The following is a 25,028-nucleotide window of genomic DNA, read 5'->3' on the forward strand; positions in this document are numbered from 1 at the left end:
AGGCAGGGGAAATGCCATACTATACGGTTAAGGCTAAGCGTGTCAAATAAAAAAGAGGGACGACCCTCTACTCTACTCTGTACCATACCAGTATGATACGATACGATATGATACCATACTATACTATGTGATAACCACCTAAAGTCAGAAAACATTCATTGGGAACATTCGTAGGTAATATAAGGAAAATCAGTCGTTAATATTGTCTAAACGTTTGGTATCAGGTTCGTTGATTACTTAAAACCACGCATTTTTAAGAACCTTCCGGATTAAGAACCTGTAGGACTCCAAACACGTCAAACCTGTTGTAAAATCATCCACTTGCACTGCTATGGATGCCTTAAGTAGACCTTTTTCATGAATGGGGGCCGATTTATTATTCTTTTCTAGATATGTTAATTAGCCCTACTAACCTCGTTGTAGAGTAAAAATTCTACATGCTGGCGAGGCTAGTAAAGCTAATTTCCATGAAAATAAAAGAATAATTCAACGGCTGCAAGTTATGACGTAATACGATTTCTCAATTGTTTCACACAGAAGAACTTCTGTTTACTGACAAAAGCGGCAACCATTTGATGTCATGAATCCAAAATGGCGGCGCCCGAGAAATTTAAAATCGAAAATAGGCGACAATTATATCTAATTTTTTAGCACACTTGAATGTCACTTCTACTTTTTAAAGTAAAGTTTAGAATTTAGACATTCTTTCCGAGAATTTGCCGTCAAGTTGTTGTCGGAGTGGAGGTTCCCTTTAAAGCAGATAGTGTATTGATCGTGGATCCAGTGGATCAAACGTCCTTTGATTATTTGTCAGCGATTTTTAAGTGTCGAATTTATACCTCCATTTGTCTTCCTTTGTTAATATGGCACCTGCAAACAGTATGTTGATTAAACATGTGGCCACGAGCTATTTTCGTGAAGATTACAAAAAAAAAGTTAACAACAAGGAGTCTTTCTGCGCTAATTGAGGATCAGATAAATATTTAACAAAAAGAAGCTTCTTTAACAAAAGAAGCTCCAACTGTGGAATTCTCACAACTGTGGGAGTCGGAAAATTCCAGTTAAAACAGTTAAAGGGATAGAATAGCTACTCAAATTATTGAATTCGTTTTATACGTGTCGGTGAGATGAACTAATTCAAAGGTTGTGGATCAAAGTGAGTTTATTTTCAAATAGTATAATTAATTTGCCAAAACCTATAACATAATAAAAAATGCAAATGTGATTTTTAGCCACAACAGGACATGCATAATGAATTGTTTGCCACTGTATGCGCCAAGCTTTCAGGCACTAAAGACAGAATGCACCTTCATCAGGTAAGGTCACGAAATTTCTTCGCAATTTTAGTTTATTTTTAAGGTCTTGCGAATTCACACAATTTATCTGTCTCAATTTGCAGGTTTCATCAGTTTTGCTTTACCTTCTTTACAGCTCTTGCGTTAAAGGTATTTACCTCCCATACTTCTTTAATCTTTTAGTTTCAATTCATTATAGAAAAAGGTTTTGTTAATGTTCTGTTTAAATTCAACAACTTCACCACTATTCCTAATTTGTTTTGTTCCCTGACTTACATGCAAAATGTTCAATTGCGCGGCGGTTTGAGAAAATTCTACGGCATCATCGCGCTAAAAACATTGCTAAATTTTGCCGTTTGCAGAATAATTTACTTTCAGGAGTCCATCAACAAAGCTAAAATTTAAAATCAAAATGAATTAATGAAAGTTGTTAAAACCTTTTTGTGTTCCCAAATGGAAAAATAACTGAAATAAGTTGGTAAAAGCGAAAAAAAAAAAAAATGCGGTGCTGTATTCACTGTTAACAAAAATGAGTGTTCTGAAGCTACAAAAGCTTCTAAGGAAAATGAAATTTATTATAGACGAAAGATGTGTTGATGAAATTTAACTTTTCTTTGAATTTAAAACGGAAAAATTTGGAATTGTTTTTTATGTCAAGATATCAAAATAATATTTTGTCGAATACTTGTACACTAAGCTCATTTCCATATTAATTAATGTCATCTCTTAATAAAAAGGCAACGTTGTAATACAAATGTCGGCTCCATGGGAACAAGAAAACATTTTGTGTTTTGATAAAAAGGTTCAATATGAAGTGAAGCAGATATTAACATGGAGATGGACTCATTATAAATTTAGAAAACGAGTCAGAGCAGTAAAGGCAACTTGGAGAAGAGTTTGAGAACTTGAATTAACAACAAAAGTTGTTTATCTGAATTCACCAGTTACTTAATTATTTATAATTTACTGATACGTCTCTCTAGAATGATGACATTCTGTAATTTTACACTGAAGGATACCATGGGCTCAGTTTATATGAAAAACAGGCATCAACACAAGTTAAAAAGTACGGCCATGTACGCTTAATACCAGAGTTATGTCAATGGCGGACTACGACGTAGGGATTTTTACGTCAGACTTCAAAGCCAGAAGCACCTTACTGTGGCAAATAAGGAGCACATTATTAAGAAAATCTTTTGAAGCTTTTCGGTATCTTCTAGAAGAAATTTATTAATAGACTTTACTTTGTCTTCGGAGAAGAGCTCTTATGTGTACAAAACATTTGCGGGATTCTAGAGGCATGCCGTAGTTTTTGTTCTCAGAACTCTAGACCTTCATCATCATGGCCTCTGCTTCCTCGAAAATTCAACTCAAACTCAAATAGGCTATACACATCAAATGGGAGAATCCGTGATTTTAATCAACAACGTAACTTTACAGCTTTTCAGTTGTGGGCTTAGTGACTTGGCTTTTGAGTGGGAGCTAGGGCCCTGGAGTTGATTTTTGGTTTGATATACAAACCTCATTTGGTTTCATATGTAGATAATGCTGTCTTATACTAACTACCAGTCTGTATTTACATATGAAAAGCACTGAGGTTGTTAAAAACAGTCAACCCAATAGGTCACTTAGTGCACAACTGTAAAATGGGCTATTGCATCATATTAATTTATCTCCTTTTTTTAAACACATTTTCTACATTGCTACTTTTTTCACGCTCTTTTTTGTTATATCTGCTTTATTCTTGGTATCTTTACAATTCACGAGCCATTCTATTGTAATTAGTAATATCTATTGTTTTAATTCTAGCATATACTGTTAAATAACCATTTCAAATTGTCTGACAGTTTAAATAACTGAAGATGACAAAGGTGTCCGTGGAAGCATGTCTTCGAGCCTCCACTGGCATCGTGTTTTCACAAAATTATTGCAATTTGTTGTCGTTACGACCATTTGAGTTAACCGTTTAAGCTCTTGTTTGTGCCATTTCTTTTATTACTAGCCAATAGTACTTGCCAAAGTGGCAATCTCAAAGATCTTAACGAAGGAGACCGCTCAGTAAGCTACAAGGATGCTACCGATAAATGTGACTTCAAGGACCTTGAAAATGAGTGGAATTTCTGGTACAAAGTGTCAGGAAACGCTGGTAATGCCTTAGCAGCTGTTGAGGCCCCTAAAAAGAAACGCTGTGGAACCACTGATCGGGTTTATCTCAATGCATCTCACCCTCTCCCAGGTGATGGCCAAGTTAGCCGCAAGGTGTGCATGGCCACAAAGGATGGTGATTGTACCCAAGAGGGTGAAATTCAAGTGATAAACTGTGGTGCATTTTACCTGTATAAGCTGGATGAGATGAGACGCAGCTGCTCGACTCCATTGCGATATTGCACCCGTGGACAATCTGGTGAGAGACACAAAATAATAGTTTATCCATTTAGGTCCTTGAATTGGCCACGGTTAAAGACAAAATTGCTCGTACAAATTTTGTAAAAAAAGAGTATTAATGTATGGAAAGGAGTAATTAATCCTTTAAACCACATGCATGTATGTTCGCCTCCTTAATTTTCCATATGTTTCTTATGATAGTAAGTATAGTATTTGGAAGAATCTGAAGAATTCGTTTAATAATCAAGACGTTCATCTTATATTCTCTTTTTAGTTTGTCTACACACAGCCCCTCAAGCACTAATACTGTTATACTTTAGAAATCACCGATCATTTCCTATATCCTCATGATTTCTACCTTGGTTGAGCAATTACTGCATGATATCAGAGAGATTTAGAATTGCGTTTACGGAAAACCCAACTTACCACGCTCATCCTCATCATCATTGTTTGTATTCTGTAGTTTATATATGAATACGGTGTCCTCTCGTTACTTCTAACGGCCAGCTAAAGTATCGTTCATCCAGGAGAGCGTCTTAAGCTCACCCTCACAAATTTTTTTCCGATGGTGAGAACAACAAGAGTTTTGCCTGTTTGCAGAATAGGTTATCCTAATGTCAAAACTCTTATTAAATCTCGATCTCTTAAAGTGTATATGACACAAAATCTTTTATTAGCTTATTAGAAAGAGCTTTAAAAATGATGAAGAATGGCATTTATTTTATTGCGATAGCATTCTTGGTTGCCGAGTTATTCCAGATTTAGGCTTATGCAAATTAGACAACTTGTGACGTCACAAGACTGACACAAAATGAAGGGAAATCACAAAAAATGGAATATTTCTTAAGCCTTTTTCTGTATAGAACTGAAACTTTGTAGAGTTGTTATACTCATCACAAAGTTTCATGATATGATCCACTATGACATTTCCATGGCAACACAATGGGCTCCAGACCCTCACCATCCAAAGGATAAAATCAGAGTTTCCCTTCCCAAGAAGCGCTTTTTGCTCTTGATGTTTATTCAGTGGGTGTAAGGGAATATGGACATTACGCAGCACAAGTTAAGAAATTCTGTTTGACTGTGGAGCAATAAATAAGGCATTTGTCATTTTGGGAAGGTAGAGGTCTGGTGACGAGTACGTTGCTATGGTGACATCATAGCTACTATCACAATGTGTAGTTCTGTCAGCACATCAACCCTGCAAAATTTCAACCCTGTAGATGTAGTATTTTCGTAGATATTCCAAATTTTGTGATTTCCCTTCATTTTGTGTCAGTCTTGTGACGTCACAAGTTGTCTAATTTGCATAAACCTAAATCTTGAATAACTCGGCAACTAAGAATGCTATCGCAATAAAATAAATGCCATTCTTCATCATTTTGAAAGCTCTTCCTAATAAGCTAATAAAAGATTTTGTGTCATATACACTTTAATCGTAAACTAATTATTGCTTTATGAAACCCTGTTTAACAGTGTTTTTATTGCGATTATAGACGTCTACAGATGCAATGGCGTTAACTGTCCTCATGGTCAGATATGCTTCCTCACTGAAAATGGCAGGAATCACCAGTGCGGAAGCCCAGATACGGGTACAGAAAAAATTATGATACATTTTTGTTGACGAGCCTATCTGAAAGGACTATGTCACCCCAGGCGCATGCGCCATTGATGAGAAGCAATTTGAAATCGTTCACGGTTCAACCTTTTTCAAATACCGTCGGAGAGTACAGGAATAATATCAGGGGGCGATTATTTCTATTTCGCTCCGAAAGGGGGCGATTATTCGAGGGAGGCGATATTTTCAAACTTTTCTCACAAGAGGTCGTGTCCTAAATGTTTTGTTTTATTATACCATTAAATTAAGAAAAGAAACAACTAATCACATCAAAAATAAATTGAGCATGGGCTTTTTAGGTGTTTCAAATATGTTTGGTTGATTAATCAAAGTTCAGTGTCAATATCTTCGGCGTCAGAGCCTGAAAAAGTGAAATACATGAACATTACCATAGAAAAACTGTCTAAAAAACGGTGCTTTTGTTACTATTCAGTTGTGATGATTAAATGAAAGCTTGTTTGTCACCCAAGATGTCAATTTTTAACTTGAGAGCGAGGGGACAAAACAAAGAGAAAATGGCGAGAGGGGCCCCAATATTTGAGGAAGCGGATTATATTCAATATTTTCGTCAAACGGGGGCGATTATTCGAGGGAGGCGATTGAGGTACGGCTATTTTTCGAGGAAATACAGAACATATACTTCTAGTTAACAAATGCTGCATTTCTCCCAAAATGTGTGAAGAAAAATATTTTGGAAGTTTGTTTTGTAAATATCACCAAAATACCTAGCACATGTGCTCTGATTCGTTTAAGTCCCTCTCAACAAACGCTAGCCCTGTGTCCAGTTTTGCCTCTGTAGACAGCTTTTATCGGTTGACTTATTGACTATAAGTCTGCTTTTGTCATCAAATCTGGCTTCTCTTCCATCCTCTCTGTTTGCTTCAACAGCTAGTCATTGTTCACCTAATCCTTGCATGAATGGTGGCACTTGTACGAGTCGAAGTGGTGTTTTTACATGCAGTTGTCCCTCTGGATACACTGGAGCAGACTGCAGCACAGCGGACCCATGCTTGTCCAAACCTTGTATGAATGGTGGCACTTGTACCAGTGGGAGTGGTGTCTTTACATGCAGGTGTCCCTCTGGGTACACTGGAGCAGACTGCAGCACAGCGGACCCATGCTTGCCCAACCCTTGTATGAATGGTGGCACTTGTACCAGTGGGAGTGGTGTCTTTACATGCAGGTGTCCCTCTGGGTACACTGGAGCAGATCGGCTAGACTGCAGCACAGCGGACCCATGCTTGCCCAACCCTTGTATGAATGGTGGCACTTGCACCAGTGGAAGTGGTGTCTTTACATGCCGTTGTCCCTCTGCATACACTGGAGCAGACTGTAGCACAGCAGACCCATGCTTGCCCAACCCTTGTATGAATGGTGGTAATTGTACCAGTGGAAGTGGTGCTTTTACGTGCAGTTGTCTTCTTGGGTACACAGGAAATCGCTGTGGCATCAGATCTTCCTCCACATTATCATCTCCAACACTGCTAACAACTCCATCATCATTGCTATCACCCCCCTTATCGTCGAAGCCATCGCCATTATCATCTCCGTCGTCATCGTCATTATCATCATCATCATCATCATCATCATCATCATCATCATATCCAACACCGCTAACAACTCCATCATCATTCCTACCATCCCCCTTATCGTCGAAGCCATCGCCATTATCATCTCCGTCGTCATCGTCATTGTCATCATCATCATCATCATCATCATTATCATCACCATCCAGCTCCTCCTCCTCCTCCTCATCATCATCACCATCCCCATCGTCATTGTCATTGTCATCGTCATCATCTTCCTTTGCTTCTCCATATTTAGCGACATCTTTCTCATCAGCAACAACTCCTCCATCAGCGTTAATTTCATCATTACTAGCATCTCTATCCTTAGCGATATCTCCATTACCAATGTCATCACGATCATCAATGGCACAGCCTAGTTCTCAAGCTATACTGAAAGCATTGTTTCCACAACAACAGCGGTCACTGTCATCTTCCCTAATAGCACCTGTATTTCCGTCACCAGCAACACCACCTTCATTATTACCACACTCAGCACCATCTTCAACGGAACAGTGGCTACGATCTTCTCAGCACAAATCTCAAAACATGTTGCAAACATCTTCTCCACGTGAGCAGCAGTCATTGAAATTCTTTCAAACATCACCGCCGTCAACTCAGCAAACACAAAAATCCAGCCATCGAGTTGTGTTTTCTAGACCAGCATCGTCATCTCCAGACGCTACAAAACAGACACCGCAGCCAACACTACCCAGTGGAAATAGTCAACAATCACAAGAAATGAATATTCCATTGCTGTCATCGCAAGCCATAAAATCTTACCAAACATCACAAAGTTCTTCACTATCGCCTCAGCCTTTGCTTTCATTGCAACGATCGCCAGAACAAACCACAACTTCAACAACGCCTTGGTCATTAGGCCAACCAACCGCCCAGCCGATAGTATCGCTCCCGCTATCTACAACTGGAGATCTGTCCAATCAACAACAATCTGTCCATCCACCATCACAATCTCCGGATTCCTCAGCGGTGACAGCGTCACAACTGCCTGTGTCAAGTGTTATTCCAGGTAACTTGCCGCCTAATATGTTGTTTGTTGCTTTGTTGTGTAAAAGTAATTGAAATACAAGGCTTCCCTTCCTGAGGAAAAAAAACATACTATTAGGATTTTGGCGGTGATTTTATTTGGATGCATGGTTAAGCGGCGACGAATGAACCTTCTGGTTGACATCCTTGGCCATTGAACTTTTGCTTGGCCAGTTTTAGCCTTATGGGGCTTCAACTTCACGGGCCTTTCTTACTTACTAAACTTAATATAAAAATAGCGATGTCCTCAAATGTGAAGCCTGTATTAACGATGTAAGGGGTGGAGACAGTTTAGATTTGGATATTTGGCCAGAGTCGAGTAATATTTTGAATTAGAAAGCGACAGAAGTGTCATTTCCAACTTTATAAAGCTATAAGATTTCTGGGCACGTACACATTCTGCTCAACAAGGATATTTGGCCGGGACTATCTGTCGTGTGGGCACATAGTGCCATAGGTTCTTGAGACCTAGCAAAATGTCTCTCCAATTCATCTTGTTTTAGTTCATGGTCATCACGAGCCAGAGTTAACCGGATGTGAAAAAATTCGCCAATTCTGGTTGCTAAGGGGTGACGTCACAAATCTGCTTAGTAGCCGTCATCGTATTCGATTTGCGGTCATTTGCGGTTTCACGGTTGGAGCTTGCGGTTACGAAGTCATAGCAGGATGGAATTATTGTTTTATGTTGAAATAAATCTTACCAAGAGCGCAGTGGCATATTGGGAAAAGTAGCTCGCTCTTCCCCTTTCTCATGGACAAGCTATATGGCAACTTTCGACTGTCTTGGAATTGAATTGTGTTCAAATGAGCCCTTGAGAGAGTTTGTTGTTCTTCGATCGTGCGATTATGTAAGACGTCAGTTTCACCGAGCATATTTCATGAGGTAAGGCCAGGTAATCCGTAAGCGGCAAATGTTCGCGGATAGAAATGGCGGGCTTTTAGATCGAAGGTTATACAAAGAAAAAGCTGTCATATGCATCTTTATTCGGCGTTGTGTTAGTCGTCCGTCGCCCCAGTTCCAAAGTAATCAACATAACGATTATTGCATTGATCAGTCAATTTATTTCGGTCAAGACCAGCAAAGATCACTAAGCAAGGTCCGCTGCGAAATCAAGATTAAATCACGGTTTTGCTTCAAAGATATCGATGTACGAATTACCTGCTCTTTACGGAAAAATTGTTCCGGTATTAACTTCAAGCGTCCGTCGAAAAGATGTTATGAACTAAGACGAAGCACTAAAATCCAGTCCCAAATATTATTTTTCTCAAATTGTAGGGCATGGTTTTACTGAATTTAGAAAAGGTCAGGCGCAATATATCTTTTGAATTGCGGCTCATTAAGCTTAACTTTGAGATGCATGTAAAACCAGGCGGACATTTTAGTTTAATCTTGATATTTTTTGTAGAGTGATTTCTTTCTGGTAAGACACGTGGATTATTTAAGACGCCATTCTAAAGAAACACTGTATTGAAACACCTTATTGGCTGACCCGGGTTGAGGTCCTGTATCCAGGAGTGCTTCTGGGATATACAACAAAAACAATATAATATTATCCCTGAAAGGCGGATGTTAAATCCTTTCTGGTCCATCCAGGGTGAAGCATCATTGTAAACAGGTAAACAGTAGAAATAATTTGTTCAGTTGTAAACAATAAAACTAACATAATTATTACTTTTATTACCACTTCTGGGTTATCTAAGGTGAAGTCCTAACATTGTTCTATGCTCAGGTGCTTCATGTGAGATATATAACATAAATGATTTGATTTTTTAGGCGCACATTATAAACTTAGACGGATGTCAATTATAACCTTTCTGGTTCAGCCAGGTTGAAGTCCTTAAGCATCACTGTATGCTTGAGCGCTTTGGGATATATAGAATAAAATATTTTTAGGCGAACATTATAAACCTAGGCGGATGTTATATACATTTCTGGTTCATCCAGGTTGATGTCCTAGCATTACTGTCTGCTTGAGCACTCTGGGATATATAACACAGAGAATGTAAATTTTTTAGGCGAACATTATAAACCTAGGCGGATGTTATATATCTTTCTGGTCCATCCAGGTTGATGTCCTAGCATGACTGTATGCTTGAGGACTCTGGGATATATAACACAGAGAATGTAATTTTTTTAGGCGAACATTATAAACCTAGGCGGATGTTATATTCATTTCTGGTTCATCCAGGTTGATGTCCTAGCATGACTGTATGCTTGAGCACTCTGGGATATATAACACAGACAATGCAAATTTTTTAGGCGAACATTATAAACCTAGGCGGTTGTTATATATCTTTCTGGTCCATCCAGGTTGATGTCCTAGCATGACTGTATGCTTGAGCACTCTGGGATATATAACACAGAGAATGTAAATTTTTTAGGCGAACATTATAAACCTAGGCGGATGTTATATATCTTTCTGGTCCATCCAGGTTGATGTCCTAGCATGACTGTATGCTTGAGCACTCTGGGATATATAACACAGACAATGCAAATTTTTTAAGGCGAACATTATAAACCTAGGCGGATGTTATATATCTTTCTGGTCCATCCAGGTTGATGTCCTAGCATGACTGTATGCTTGAGCACTCTGGGATATATAACACAGAGAATGTAAATTTTTTAGGCGAACATTATAAACCTAGGCGGATGTTATATATCTTTCTGGTCCATCCAGGTTGATGTCCTAGCATGACTGTATGCTTGAGCACTCTGGGATATATAACACAGAGAATGTAAATTTTTTAGGCGAACATTATAAACCTACGCGGATGTTATATATCTTTCTGGTTCATCCAGGTTGATGTCCTAGCATGACTGTATGCTTGAGCACTCTGGGATATATAACACAAACAATGTAAATTTTTTAGGCGAAATTTATAAACCTAGGCGGATGTTATATATCTTTCTGGTCCATCCAGGTTGATGTCCTAGCATGACTGTATGCTTGAGCGCTCTGGGATATATAACAGCAGCAATATAATATTTTTAGGCTCCCCCCCCCCCCTCCCCGACCGACCCTCAAAAATTAAGATTTTTTGAAAATTAACTGGCAAATGCACCACCGCCGGGACAAAATAGTTGTTCAAATGCCCCGGGGTGGTAGCTAAAACATGTAAAAAAATGTTTTATTTTGTTTGTTTCTCGTCTTACTTTCAGTAAAATCTAAGCTAATTCAGGCCAAATCAAGTCCTAGCTGGGTCTTGTTTCCCGTAGTTAGTGCAAAAATAGGTCATTCTACAGCTCTAGCGTCCCATTTTATGTCTTATCTAGACATGTTCATTAAGAAACTTAGTGTATTTGTCAATGAATTTGTCATTAAGGAAGCGACAATGCTGTAGGGTGAAAAAAAGTGAGATGGTCAAATGCCCCGGGGTAATTGGGTGGAAGGCTAATGCCCGACCCACCGGGATGGACTGTGTGGGAAAATGCCCCGCTATTGCCCGGGGGGGGGGGGGGATGGGCACAGCTGGAATTGACTGATGCATAAACAATAAATCCCAACCCACAAGCGATGGGTGTGGGATTATCTGGTCTCTAAACGCGTTAACTGGTGGTCTTATTTTACGTCCCCACCCCCTCCCCCTTCTGTAGCTATTAAATAAACGACGTACTTTTCTTAGACTTCTTACGTATTTCTTTTTCTTGTCCCTGAGTACCACAAATGTCCAGAGATGCACCTCACCCCGAATTTGGGACTTCACATTAGACAGACCTTCTTGTCAGTTTTCATATTATTTCGTATTAAAAACTGAATCATTTTATAGCTGCAATTCGAGTGATTTGATTGGCTTAGCGGCCATGGTATATACGAGAAATGGCGACCATTAAATTGTCTGCTTGTTATTCTTGCACAGTGAAATCAGTAAGATCTAGCAATATTTCTTGATTTTTTTAAATAAAACAATTATTCCATTTGCGCTTGTTGGATATGAGATGATTTTTAAATAATAGCCAACTCGGCGCTACGCGCCTCGTTGGCTATCTATCATCTCATATCCAGCGCGCGCTCTTGGAATAATTGTTAAATGTTTGACAGAATTATTTGCGTTTTAGTAAGAATTTACGGTAGGGGACATCTTGTGATGTCAGACATTTAATGCATCTCATTGGCGTTCATTTGTGGACATCACCTCACAAATGTCAAAGAACACCTCAAGAATTCAGAAAAATGCAAAGATTGTGAAACGGCATGCGTATGGCTCAAAGGGTCTGTTGTGACTTATTTAAGCATAAAAATTCGAATACAAACAGGCGCGAATTCAATATCTGGGTCCACCACGTACATTAATACGATAAACAAGACGTGAAAGAGGCTCAACATTTTTTACGATTACCACAAAAAACCAAACTTCTGCTAAGGAAAGGGATATTAGAAAACTTAGGGGGTATATCGTCTAGTCAATTTATTTGATAGCCGAAAGCTCACGTTTTTAATCTTTTTAACCAGAGAACGTTTCTTAATCCAATATGTCTTATCCTTGTTACAGCTCTATTTTTACTAGTATATTTTAGCTTATTTTGTTTGGTAGCCTTTTCTAGTACTTGTGTGAGCCCAAGGTTAACGCACGCGTGCCGATTTATTGGGCCGAATTTTGTTTGGCCGATTTAGCATGAGTTGATTTACACATAACGATTTATCACATCAAGAAAGTGAATAAGTGGACGAAATCGACCCGATTGATAAAACTTGATCGCAATGGAACTGCTTGTATAAACCTTGCTAAAAATGAAATCTGTCAAAGAGCAGCAGAATTTATAAATCGAGCAGATCTTAAGCCCGCGCTATATCAGTAAAAAAAAAAAAAAAGAAAGCTCAGGCCGACAATTTGCAGTGTGCATACGAATAAGCCAACTAATCGGATCGATTTACATTCCTTTGCTGAAACATTTTCCGTATCTCCAAGGATCTCCAAGTTAGTCAGGGTTCCCAGTGTTAACGACATATTTGCCTCCTTCTATTCCTGTGTGGCGGGCGATTAAAGTCACGATTCCGTTTTTCATTACGTATTAATCTGAATTTCTGCGAAAAGATTCCACTACTGAACTGTTGCGTGCCCCGAAACAGACTGCAGTAAAACATGTCATGCGGGATCCGTTTGCAGACACGTCATATCTCGAAAGAAATTTAATTAAAAGCTTGCAAAAAAGAACTTTTAGGCGCAAGGATTATAACACTTTCGCGTTAAAATTAACGCCGCAAGCGAGACAGAAGAAATGCCAGAATGGGTTCTATTACATTGGAATGCTCCGAGTTATTTGACGTCCCGTGGAGAAACCAGGCAAATTGCCTGGTATCTCCAAGGGGTGCCGAAGTTTTATCTTCGTTGCTAAGAACCTCTGGCTCGTTATGACTGGAGTAACTGGACCTCATGGCCAAACTGTAACAAGCCGTGTAATCAAGGAACCAGAACTAGGAAGCGACTTTGTAACAATCCTGAACCAGCTAATGGCGGGAAAAACTGCGAGGGTTCAGCAACCGAGAGCGATTCCTGTAACCCTAATCCCTGTCCAGGTGAGTGTATTCCTTTTTGTTTTCGATAAATTTTAGTAAGGCTAGGATTGTTATAGCAATCGCCACGGTGATAGCCGTGATAATAAGGATCCTAGTAGCACACCATGTGTGATCAGGCCGTCGCTTATATTTCTTAATAATAATAATAATAATAATAATGATGATGATGATGATGATGATGATGATGATGATGATGATAATAATAATAATAATAATAATAATAATAATAATAATAATAATAATAATAATAATATAACGCAAGTATCCTTGCGGTTCAAAGGCGCTTTACAAGAATGACTTCACAAAAAACTTAACTAAAGAGTTATTGAAATGCTTTTTTAAAAAGAAAAGTTTTAAGATTATTTTTAAAAACGGACACTGAGGAACTGTTCCTGATATCAGATGGCAGCGCATGCCAAAGTGAGGGGGCTGCCACACTGAAAGATTTTGCTCCGTAAGTTTCCAAATTAAAAGGTGGAATAAAAAGAAGGTTTTTTCGATGATGAGCGTAGCTGACGAGATGGAGTGTATGGTATTAGTAAATCGCGAATGTACGAAGGTGCCAGATTGTTATAAGCCTTGTATGTGATGAGTACAATTTCAACTATTAGAATTACAATGTTAAACAGAATAACTACTTCCCCATGGATGGAATGCCAGTTACTGGCAGGGTGTAGACTCCAGTACTCATTAATACAACTGGACAGAAAAAGCCAATGAAAGTTAAATGTCTTTTCAAATAGGTAAGGTAACTCTTGGTTGCGGTCCAGTACGATTACTTAACCGTCATGCTTCAGATCTTACAGTTTATTGGTTTATATGAGTAGATTGCAAGAAATGATTGTTGAGATCCAGAAAAATTGTGCTGAGGACTAAGTGCTAACATCCTTGTGTGATTTGGAAGAATCATATGGTGACGGTGCAATAGCGTCAACCTGTTCCCAGGGTGTCTCCTCTTCATGTCCCAGGGAGCGAAGAGAGAACCCGGGAACGAGATTGCAATAGCGCTGAGAAGCACGGGAAAGTAGGCTACATCAGTTACATCAGGGCGAAAGCCCTTGTACTGTCTGTTAGTTTCATGCAATAAAAATTAAATTGTTAATAGAAAGGTTACATCAGCGCAGACTGTCGTCAAATGCTCCGGTGAAGCATTCTTTTCTGTACATACAATGTACACAAGATAGAAAAATTTAATTTACACTTAGAAGTTAATTCTATTTGAATTGTTTCAGCTGAAGAGGTAAACTACGAGATCAGATTTTCAACTAAAGTATGGAATGACGACCTATCCAGTCAGAGAAGCAAAAACTACAGAGAATTTGTAGCTGAGATTTATAATAAGGTAAATTTCGCAGCTGTTACCTTCCTTTTGTCCAAGATGTCGCTGGGTGGACGTCCCAAATGTTTTTCTTTATCTGCACTTGCATAGTAAATTAGCTGCTTTGATCTGCAAGGCGATATCATTCAGAATTCTGAAGACGATCATTTCTCTAGCAAGAAGTCCTTGGTGTCCTATAATTACATAATGCCACGTGACAATTATCCAATTATCACTAAATTCGTGTCCACTGATTAAATATAGGGAATCCGCCATATTGGTTTGCCAAAAAGGAATCCTTTGAATTTTGTTATTTTCCTGAAAATCAAGTTATGACTAATATCACTTGTGATTGATAGAAATACTTAATATTAATTAATTAGTTAATTTATTTATTAAATATAGAAATCTACTAAATGAATTAATGAATAAATGTATGATTCTAGCGGTATTGAAAAGAGACCTGATGAAAACTTGTACGCTTTTCGTGAAACGAGTCCATAAAACGACTTTCCTAGGCCCCGAAGAGGTTCAGAATGATGCTAAGAAAAGAAGGAAAGGAGAAAAAAAGAGAGGAGAGAGACAAAACGACTACACGACCTTGTGATTTTATATTGACTACTTCATACCACACTTTCAACAAGCATGACTCGAGGCAGGCTCGTTTTAAAAAATTTTGGTAGATGAATAAATAAATAAATAAATAAATAAATAAATAAATAAATAAATAAATAAATAAATAGTGAAAGGGTATTGTTGTTCTATGTTTCATATTTCAGACGGTGAATTTTTACAGAAAAAAAAGTGAAAGTGTAATGGACGTCGAAGTCTTAAAGTTAAGGTAACGTTTTTGTGCTGAATGTTTGAGGGACTCGAGAGACAGTGATACATTAAAAATAATTTTCGAAAATTTATGTGGGTTTTACATATTTATTTAACTGTCTAGTACTTTTTTGGCTACTTTTTTTCAATTGATCGATAAGGTAAATTAATTATGGACAGGGTCGCCACAGTTTATTAGTTTCCGAATTTATCCCATACTGTACGTATTCGAGTGGTTGGTTAAGTTTGTCTTGAATAGACTGCGTCTGCCTTTTACATCTCACCAAGAGCACTGCTAGATCAAAGCTAGAAGTACCCTGTTAAGTTCGTGACCTGATTAATACGAATCATGGCTTCAATTTTAGGAAATATTTCTTATTATCGTCATAACTGAACTCAAAATTTAACCTTGGGAAGTTAAGTTATACAAACATTTTTTAATGAAAAACTCCAGACAAGCGTTGAAATGGGAAACTTTGATCTCGGATTTTTTCTACGGCAAAGCAAAAAGCAAAAAACAATTCCAAAACCAATTCGTCCTTAATTCGAATCCAAAAAAGTTTTCTTCTGTGAATAACTAGCTGCTAGAGCATTAGTTTGATTGTGTCTTCCTTTTCTAGTCCAGGAAGCGTCATCGCCAGTTTGAATGTAAGTTACTCAGCGGTAGACTCGCTACAGATTGTCTTACTGCAAGAAGAACTTGCTGGAGGGCGATTAGGAGATACTCCGGCACAGTTACTCAGTATTACTTCCACCAATCATGGTAAGTCGTACCAGCGAGAACAAAATCACTCTCTGAGTTGTCTGATAATTGGTAGATTAAACGTTTTCCCACTATGATCAGCTGTAAAATCACATCCGCTTAATAGCAGTTGTCCTTGATAGGATATAATTGACCGCAGTGGCGCTATTTTTTCTATTCTGGATTTCTTTACTGGATGTAGCTTAACCCCCAGTACAGAAGGAACGTGTTTGCTTTGACCTTCAATCTCCCCCTCTTTTCACAAAAATGGCGTTTGTTGGTTGTTGTTGTACTTCGTTATTGATCAACTTTGATCAAGGGACTGCAGAGTGTCTGCTTTGCCTGAACCATGATAATGAGTCACGGTTAACCCTATTGAGGATTGGGGAGGATAAATCTTTACATGTTTATGCCACATTAGCATTTGTTTACTACATTCAATGATTTTGGGTTTAATTATAACGGCTCTCCGAGGTTTCGGAGAAACCCATCAATCCAAGATGGCGGCTGTGAAGAATCAATGACGTATCTCCCACGTCATATCAAGTCATCGTCTTCATTTTGCGGAAAGTAAACAGTTTTGTACGTGATTTTTACCCTCCAGGTTTTGAATGTCATAGATTTAATACTTTTCCCTGTTTCCTACAGTACCAAGCGAGCCTCCTGTAATAACAGCAGCAAACAGTTCCACTTCAACGTCCATCGAGCTTAAATGGACAGAAGTTACTCAATTAAATGGGGCACCACTTCTTGGCTATGGGATTATATACAAGAGAAATAACGAAAACTTTAGAAGGGAGATCATGAAATCGGTGTCACAAACACCTCGTGAAGCAGAATTAGAGAATTTACAAAAGTTCACAGAGTACACTATACGTGTATATGCCTTCACCCGGTATGGAAACGGTGTGGCAAGTCAGCCAATAGTGTTAAGAACACAAGAAGACGGTAAGAAGTTATGTCTCTTACCATCTGCATATGTCTGTCACATGTCTATCACGTGTCTGCAATGTCTATAGATGTCCGACGCACCTATCACCTGCCTCTTCCATAATTGTTACATGTCTTTCATAAGGCAGTCACATGTCTGTTACAACTTTATGTAGTCCTCATATTCAAGCCTTTATTTGCTATCCTCGCATAGTGTCACCACATGTACGATCGGTCCAGATGTATAATTTATACCAACCAGAAATTACTGTTGTTTCTGGAATGAACTTTCAAGCTTCGAGCTCATTGTAATTTCAAGGCCTATTTGGTTCCTCAATCCAGGTACATGTCTAATCAGGTTTCTAGTGAGAATAAAGCAACCATTGTATACCCTTATTAGGGTACGTAGCAACTTCACAAGTACTATTTACACAACAGGGTAAACAGGCAAAAAAAAAAAATACAATGTCATGAAAGAATTACACGAGTTGTTCAAAGAGCGAATAAGTAGATAAATCTGGAAAAGTCACTTTTCCACTAAAACAAGAAATCACTTATCTACTGGATAAAGTTGTCCACTCTTTGGTCATTTCGGGGCTGTTGAACTGTGAATAACCACAGCTATTTTATTTCGTTATTACCATCAGTTCCAAGTCAATCACCACCAAACATCGTTGTCCGATCCACGAGTTCCCGCACAATTGATGTGTCTTGGGAACCAATCAATCCAGCTCACGTACATGGAATTCTCCTGGGTTACCAAGTCAGGTTTGCGAAGGATGATGGACCATCACTGACCTGGGTGACGAGGGCGTTGGGTCCTAACACTCACAAAATAACTTTAAGTCACCTGTGGTATTTCTCACCGTACAGGATTTTGGTTTGTGCCAGGACATCCAAAGGCTGCGGCAAGGAATATTTCGCTATATCTTATACGTGGGACGATGGTAAATACTAACGTGTTGTGTTAAATGTTGATATGTGTGACTTTTAGAAAAGGGATAGAGGAGAGTAGGTTTGGTTATGTACCTAGCAATGTTTAGCCTTGGGAGGGGGTTGGGGGATCGAGACCGGACATGGGCGGGTCAGTTTTTTGTTGAAATAACCCACTACAGGTATTAGTGGATGGTGTTCCCAATAAGGCAAAAAATACTGTCAAATCTCTCGGATATCACAGACCTCTGTTATCACAGAGAGGCCTCAGCGAAGAGCAACTGCTCAATAAGTTCTCATACAGGCCTATAACTAATCATGTTTTTCTCTCTCTGTTAAGTCCCCACCAGGCCCCCGCAGAGCGTCATAGCTCAGAACCTTACATCCGAATTCACCATTAATGTCAACTGGAGCCCAGTGCCTGACGGTCATGTCAACGGCCCATTGATGGGTTATTCTCTGAAATATCAAAGAGTTCAAACCGCTGAGAGGGCAGTATCTGACACAGAGGAACATACCTTGATTTTCAAAGCCAGCGAACTTTCTACTGTTCTTAAAGTTCAAACTTACTCTACTTATCGAATAAAGGTGGCCGCGTTTACACAGAAAGGACTGGGACCTTATAGTGAATATGTGTATGCTGGTGAGTTGGTCGTTGTTTAAATTAATAAAGTTAGTTTAAATATAAATGAGCTTCTATGTCTGCAGACGATAGCTTTGAAATACGAACGTTTTTTGACGTCATCTGTGCGTTATCAGGTGTACACGCACGGCAAAATTAATTCTGTATGTAATCTCGTACCCAGATCTCACTCTGCAGTTTTGAAAACGTGGGAGATCTGGGTACAAGATTAATCTGTAAGTTTACTGAGTTACTATTGGATTGAAATTGTCTTTCTTATTCGCGCCTTGTTTGTATTTAAAGAAACTTGTCGTTGCCCCAAAGAGCTCTACACAAACTTCTGGTCGACACCTCCATATTTGGAAGTTAACGAAAAGAACAAGGAAATTGAAGGAATTTTTAGCGGGATTATTACAGAAATGGTACACACGGCTTGCGGGCATTGTCCCGCACACGGTGATACCATAATCGAAATATCAACGAACGGAAAAGGAGAACCTTCAGCTAAGAAAGGTGTCCTGGAAGTCCTCAGAGACATCGAGGAAGTTCCACAAATCAGTTTTTCAATCTACGGCAACAAATACATCACAAAATACCTGGGGAATTATGCGTACATCAACCTGGTGGAGTCACCTGGGGTGGCCTTTATTGCGGCTACCAAGGCCCCTGGCCACGCTGCTCTAAATATAATAAATGCAGTATTGGACACTGTTCCCCTGATGGTGATGTCAGCGTGCATGGCGTTCATACCTGGATTTATTATCTGGCTCATGGTAAGTCCGACACACCAGGATGTACCTTTTTTTAATGTGCCAGAGGGTTAGCTCTGCTAGATAAGGGCAGAGCAAGATATATATCTAAAACCATTTTATAGGCTGATCGGCTCTCTTTATAATAGAGAAGAATTGTCTGCCTGGGACAAATTTGAGTAAGCTACGTTCATTTTTCTGGCGCCTCTGATCCTTGATCGTTGATCGTTGGGCACAAGACAACTTGAAGGAAGTGCTATGCTTGTGGATGCTTTATCCGTCTTTCACCTATCTTTATAGACTGTGCTATACTAGGGTGCCACTAAACGCATAGTTAGAGTAATTAAACGTTGTTTACCTACATTTGTCCCATATAGATTACGCACCTCTGCAACGTAGAGAGAAAATTATCCTTATAATGTCATGATGAGCTATAATGATCTTAATCTTCGTTATCCCATTGTTTAACAATAATAATTTTAAGATTTAAGTTTGAAAACTTACAGACTGAGATAAATTCCTTTCAACATGGAAACCAATTAAGGCTATTCTATACCATTTGATATCACTTCATTCTGTTCTATGTGATTCCTTAACCATTACTCATTTTCGGCTGTGTAAGTATTACATGTGGAAAAGACAAGGACGATGTCGCAAGATGCTTTGTATTGGTCGAATTGAGGACTGAGACTTGATTTGAAGGAACAGAGGACTGAAAAATTACACTCTGCATTGTACTCCATTGATTACCTATAACGTGTCATGATTGTGTACATTCCCCACGTGACTCCTTGCAGGACTCGAAGTACAACCTTGGTGAATTTCCACCCAGTTTTGTGAAAGGCGTTGGTGAAGGATTCTGGTGGTCATACATCTCCATGACAACTGTTGGGTAGGAATCACATGTCAACAAGATACGACATTAGCACAATAACTATAAATTGTTAATGCTAGTATGGTAATGATTTAAAATAGATCAAACGAAATTTAATTGGATAACACCAGTTACTTTTTGATAAAAGTTGAGACTTGAGACTTCCGAATTACAATTTCAGCCCCTCAACTCTGTTATCCGTTCCCTATACTTAAAGGAACTTTCCCCTGAGAAGATTCTAGGGATCATTAAGATTATCAATGCTTATTACTTCTTAGTGTCCATTAAATTGTGATGTCACTGATATAAAACCCAGCATGCATAAGTTTTAGTATCATTAGTCATCATTTAGAATGAAAATCTTCCCAATATGTGTCACAGCATATCTTTGATGTTCATATTCCTGTGCTATTTTTCTATCAGTTTAAGCAAGGTTAGCTAGTTCTGTGGCAATTTCACATTGCTCGCCAAATCTCGTTTTATTGCCATATTATTTTGCAGCTATGGCGACCGAGCGCCCAAATCAATTCCTGCCCGTATTTTTGGTATAATATGGACACTCACTGGACTCGTTATTATCTCAATACTTGTTGGCGCAATTGCCTCATCACTAACAACTGTTACTGTGGAACAGGATATCATGCTCTACGGGACAGAGGTAAGGTCAATCAATATTCTCCCCACAAGGGGTGGGGAAGGGAGGTTTGACACGGTGAAGAACTGATGGAGTGAGTCGGTGTTGAGGTTCTTAGAGGAGAAACGAGTATTTTTTTGTCATGAAAGGTATTCGTCATCGTGGTTTGAAATGATAGATCAAAATTAATCGTTTGTCTCACGATTGTGTAGCAAAGCTGTTGATCGCGTCGTTTCGCCCGCTTTACTGCTGGTGTCAACTGGCTATGTTTTAATTTTTTGCATGTAAGAGAATTCTCTGCATTTTATTTTTGAGTTCAAAACAATAGCCTATGACGTCATTGGTGTTAATTTATTTTCCCGCAAAATAACCGGACCAAACTGACATCCCTACCATACTACAACCATTTCAGTTTTCTGGCTTATTTTCCTTTTCAGATTGGTGCCATTCAGCACTCTGTGGAATATCGTCTTGGAATTCTCAAGAACGCGAAAGTAAACACAAGTAAGCAATCATTTTTTACATCTAACACAGTGATGCAGTAGCCAACGTTTTCTTGGGATATCTACTTAAGCACAAGTGAACGAAAAGCTAAACGAAATCAACCAAAGATTGGCGTTAGTAATGGAACATAATCGCACATCTCATTTGGTGTGAACTCATTTCGTGTTAAACTTGAACCAAGGCCAAAAATATCAGTAGTGTTGGACAGCCAAACTGGGTGTCCGTTTGACGCTGGATTAAAAGTGAATGTTTCTTGACAATCTTATTTCTTTGCAATGGACTATTGTTTAGAAACAACACTTAGGGTCTCTCTTATGTTGGGGATGGTTTCGTGAATCTGTCTCGTGCAGGTCTTTCTCTTCGTTAAACTGAAAAGTTTAGACTGCAGCTTTTAAGCTAAAGTTGGGATTCCGACTTAGACAAAATGTAAGGTAAAGAATTTATAGGAACCAACATCGTGGAACTCTAGACTTGAATTCAATGCTGGCATTTATTAAAACTTGGTTAGCGTTACCATGCTTAAGTATTGACAGACTTTTCTTCTTCTTTCCATTCAAAGAACGCCAGTACAGCAATGTGGAGGAAATTCGAACGGCACTGGAGGAAGGCGAAATCCAAGGAGCACTGCTAGACACTTACGTAGCCGCTGAGCACAAAGAATCACTTCTTGGCGGCAGGGTGTTCGTGAAAAAGATTCTTGATCGACCGTTTGGTTATGGAGTGGTGCTGTCAGGGGCGGCAAGGAACGTGGAACAAAGATGCAGGGATTACATCAACATGAAAATCAGTGACATATTTATCATCATCCAGAATATGACAAAGACATTAGACGTAAGTCACATAAATTTTCCGCAGACGAACCTTCCGGCGTACGCTTACATTATATTTAAGATCGTGTAAATTTAGGGCCAAATAAGGGATGGTTGACCATAGTTTACGACAATTAATATACCTGTGTATCGGTTACTAAGTGCGTCATTTCTCGGCGAGCTGCACGCGTGTCTAGTCTTTGCTATATACCTTATTGACACTGTTTACAGTAGGCAACATTTAACTAGCCGGATTGGCCAGATTTATATCGGTTCAGACTGCGCTTAACCCCTTACGAACTTCGTTTAAGGACGGTGCCTACTCACTAATACCTAAGAATTTTTGCGTGGTTTATGACTATGCGGGAAAAGCAGATCTTAGCAAGAGCTATGGAAATCCAAAAAGAAAATTGGGAACATCCACACATTATTTTAGAGATAATTAAGCAACAGTTATTCTAAAAATCAGTAAAATACAAAGCAATGTGTGGCATTTTCTTCCAAATTGAAGCTGAATTGTCTCTGAAAAATGCTTGGATGCCCCCAATTTTCTTTTAGGAAACCAAGTGCACTTGCTAAGTTCTGCTTTCTCCTCATAGTTTTAATTAAACCGCGGAAAAATATCCCTGTGTTAGTAGGCACCACCAATAGGAAACCCGAGTATCACGAGATGCGCAGAACGTATGCGAAGTAACAATAGTAGGCACCGTCCTTAAATAAGCGGCCCTATGGCCCTGTGGATTTTAGATGGAGAGGAGGAAAACATAAACGTGCCTAAATGAACTACAGGTCAGTCTACAGCTGGCAAATATACGCAACAACAACAACAACAAGCAGATCAGGAAATTAAGTTTAGACCTTTGAATTACCTTCCAAGGAAATTCGATTTAAACCCTTGAAAATTTTACGTTTTACGCTATTTGGATTCGTTAAGCAATAATAATAATAATAATAATAATAATAATAATAATAATGATAATGATAATGATAATGATAATGATAATGATAATGATAATGATAATGATAATGATAATGATAATGATAATGATAATGATAATGATAATGATAATGATAATGATAATGATAATGATAATGATAATGATAATGATAATAATAATAATAATAATAATAATAATAATAATAATAATAATAATGTCCACAGGAAAGCTCCCTCACCAATAGTGGTATACAGAGAGCTGCTGGTCTAAAATCCTTAATTACAATAATTACTAAATTAATAAGAGGCTAAACAATATCAAAATTAAATAGCACTAAAAATGTTATAATAGTAAAAAGATTTCAAAAATTCACATCTAAAATTGGATATAGTCTTGGAGGTCCTCAGGTCTCTGGCTAAAGTATTCCAGTCTTTGGAGGGATGGTCACACGTTCTTTGCTTTCCCAAATTTCGTTTTGCAGATGGAAATCTAAGGTCGTCCTTGCTACGTGTACTGCTATACACATCACTGTTTCTCAGTTTTCTTACAAGTTTTACCTGTATTATTAAGAAAATGGTGTGAGGTTTTTTTAGCATGTTAAAGCAAAACGCAAATGTGAAATTACTCTCAACACTCAAATGAAAACTACTCTAACCAATTTCTTTACCTTGATTGTGATTCGCAGGCGCCCGCCTCTGATGCAGCGGTGGAACAAAGTACAGGGTTATTCGACGGCTCGTCACAGATGTTCCTTATGTCCGTCACTATTCTGTGCTGTCTCCTTGGGGCTGCTTTTATGGCTGGACTCTGCTATCATTTTTTTGTATATGTTCCACGTAGAAACAAAGGTATGATAATTTGTCGTAAAAGTGTGATCCGAGGCTGCATTTATCAGTGTGGCCGCAAATGAAAACTGTTGAGAGTGCTCTCTTAAAGATTGATCTTCACCATTATGGATCGTGTTAGAATGGACTCTGCTGTTGACAAGTGCTGTCTTTGTTTTCAATTCTCCCAGAAAAACTCTATCAGTTGAAACAAAATGTTGTTACTATCGTTCGGCACCTGGTTATCGGGCCAATTTAAGACCTCACAAACATTTTTCAGATTGGCTTGGAATGATATTCGCTCGATTAAACTGTGACTTATTTTGTGGGTCTAATATGTGTGTATAACCATAAGGACGCAAACTATGAATGTTAAAAGATGTTGCATCATTTTTTATTTCAGTTAGGATATCAACAGCCTGCTCAACACATTTTGCTTACAAAAAGTTGCTCGTGAAAGAGATGAAAGACTTTGTGGACTCATTCTTCCTTGACATGACCTTAAAAATACATGCCATCATTAAAATGCAAAAACGGAAAATTAAAGGAATGAAAACAGAGATAAAACACAGAAAGGGGAGTAAAATATCTGCAAAACATCGCGACGAAACTCCAGAAAGTATTGTTAGCAGCAACGAAACAGTTTCAATGTGGACGAAGGAGAAGCAGTTTGAGACGCACCAGGAAATTGTTCAACTTTGCTCTGATGGAAACGTTTCTGAACATTCTCAGCAACTGAACTTCGGTTTAAACAGGAGTTGGGACTCCTCCAGCGCAGTGAGCTCTTCTCTTTCCCAAGGAAATTTATCCAAATACGACACAGTGGAATCGGTTGCCTAGAGCAGACCAACGGTTATCACGGATCAAGTAAATTCTTTGGTCCATAACAGGCCAAGCCAAAAT

The 25,028-nt window shown here is 38.6% G+C and overlaps 2 protein-coding genes across 2 annotated transcripts; both read left to right on the forward strand.

Annotated features, from left to right (window-relative positions):
• Positions 1-1,244: 1,244 nt before the first annotated feature.
• LOC146459228 (uncharacterized) lies at positions 1,245-7,946 on the forward strand. Its single transcript, XM_085089741.1, has 5 exons — positions 1,245-1,316; positions 1,400-1,445; positions 3,298-3,699; positions 5,177-5,272; positions 6,187-7,946. Exons 1-5 carry the CDS (start codon positions 1,245-1,247, stop codon positions 7,944-7,946), a joined length of 2,376 nt encoding a protein of 791 aa, XP_084945867.1.
• Positions 7,947-12,051: 4,105 nt separating this feature from the next.
• LOC146459229 (uncharacterized) lies at positions 12,052-25,028 on the forward strand. The gene is made up of 15 exons (XM_085089742.1): positions 12,052-12,121; positions 13,247-13,426; positions 14,659-14,768; positions 15,524-15,585; positions 16,187-16,329; positions 16,957-17,256; positions 17,886-18,185; positions 18,512-18,814; positions 19,097-19,566; positions 20,340-20,434; positions 20,918-21,074; positions 21,488-21,554; positions 22,114-22,385; positions 23,987-24,149; positions 24,529-25,028. The coding sequence occupies exons 1-15, from the start codon at positions 12,052-12,054 to the stop codon at positions 24,963-24,965; spliced, it is 3,129 nt and encodes a 1,042-aa protein (XP_084945868.1). The 3' UTR covers positions 24,966-25,028.

The sequence above is a fragment of the Pavona decussata genome, unplaced genomic scaffold (genome assembly GCF_977016875.1).
Source record: "Pavona decussata unplaced genomic scaffold, jaPavDecu1.1 SCAFFOLD_223, whole genome shotgun sequence".
Taxonomy (NCBI): Eukaryota; Metazoa; Cnidaria; class Anthozoa; order Scleractinia; family Agariciidae; genus Pavona; species Pavona decussata.

What these genes read in the sequence shown, in the direction of transcription:
- LOC146459228 (XM_085089741.1), top strand. Translation starts at nt 1,245, where the DNA reads ATGCATAATGAATTGTTTGCCACTGTATGCGCCAAGCTTTCAGGCACT. An exon ending in ACAGAATGCACCTTCATCAG is followed by an intron (nt 1,317 to 1,399) that starts GTAAGGTCACGA and finishes CTCAATTTGCAG; the next exon opens with GTTTCATCAGTTTTGCTTTA. An exon ending in TTACAGCTCTTGCGTTAAAG is followed by an intron (nt 1,446 to 3,297) that starts GTATTTACCTCC and finishes TTTTATTACTAG; the next exon opens with CCAATAGTACTTGCCAAAGT.
- LOC146459229 (XM_085089742.1), top strand. Translation starts at nt 12,052, where the DNA reads ATGTCAAAGAACACCTCAAGAATTCAGAAAAATGCAAAGATTGTGAAA. An exon ending in TATTACTTCCACCAATCATG is followed by an intron (nt 16,330 to 16,956) that starts GTAAGTCGTACC and finishes TGTTTCCTACAG; the next exon opens with TACCAAGCGAGCCTCCTGTA. An exon ending in TCATGCTCTACGGGACAGAG is followed by an intron (nt 21,075 to 21,487) that starts GTAAGGTCAATC and finishes TTTCCTTTTCAG; the next exon opens with ATTGGTGCCATTCAGCACTC.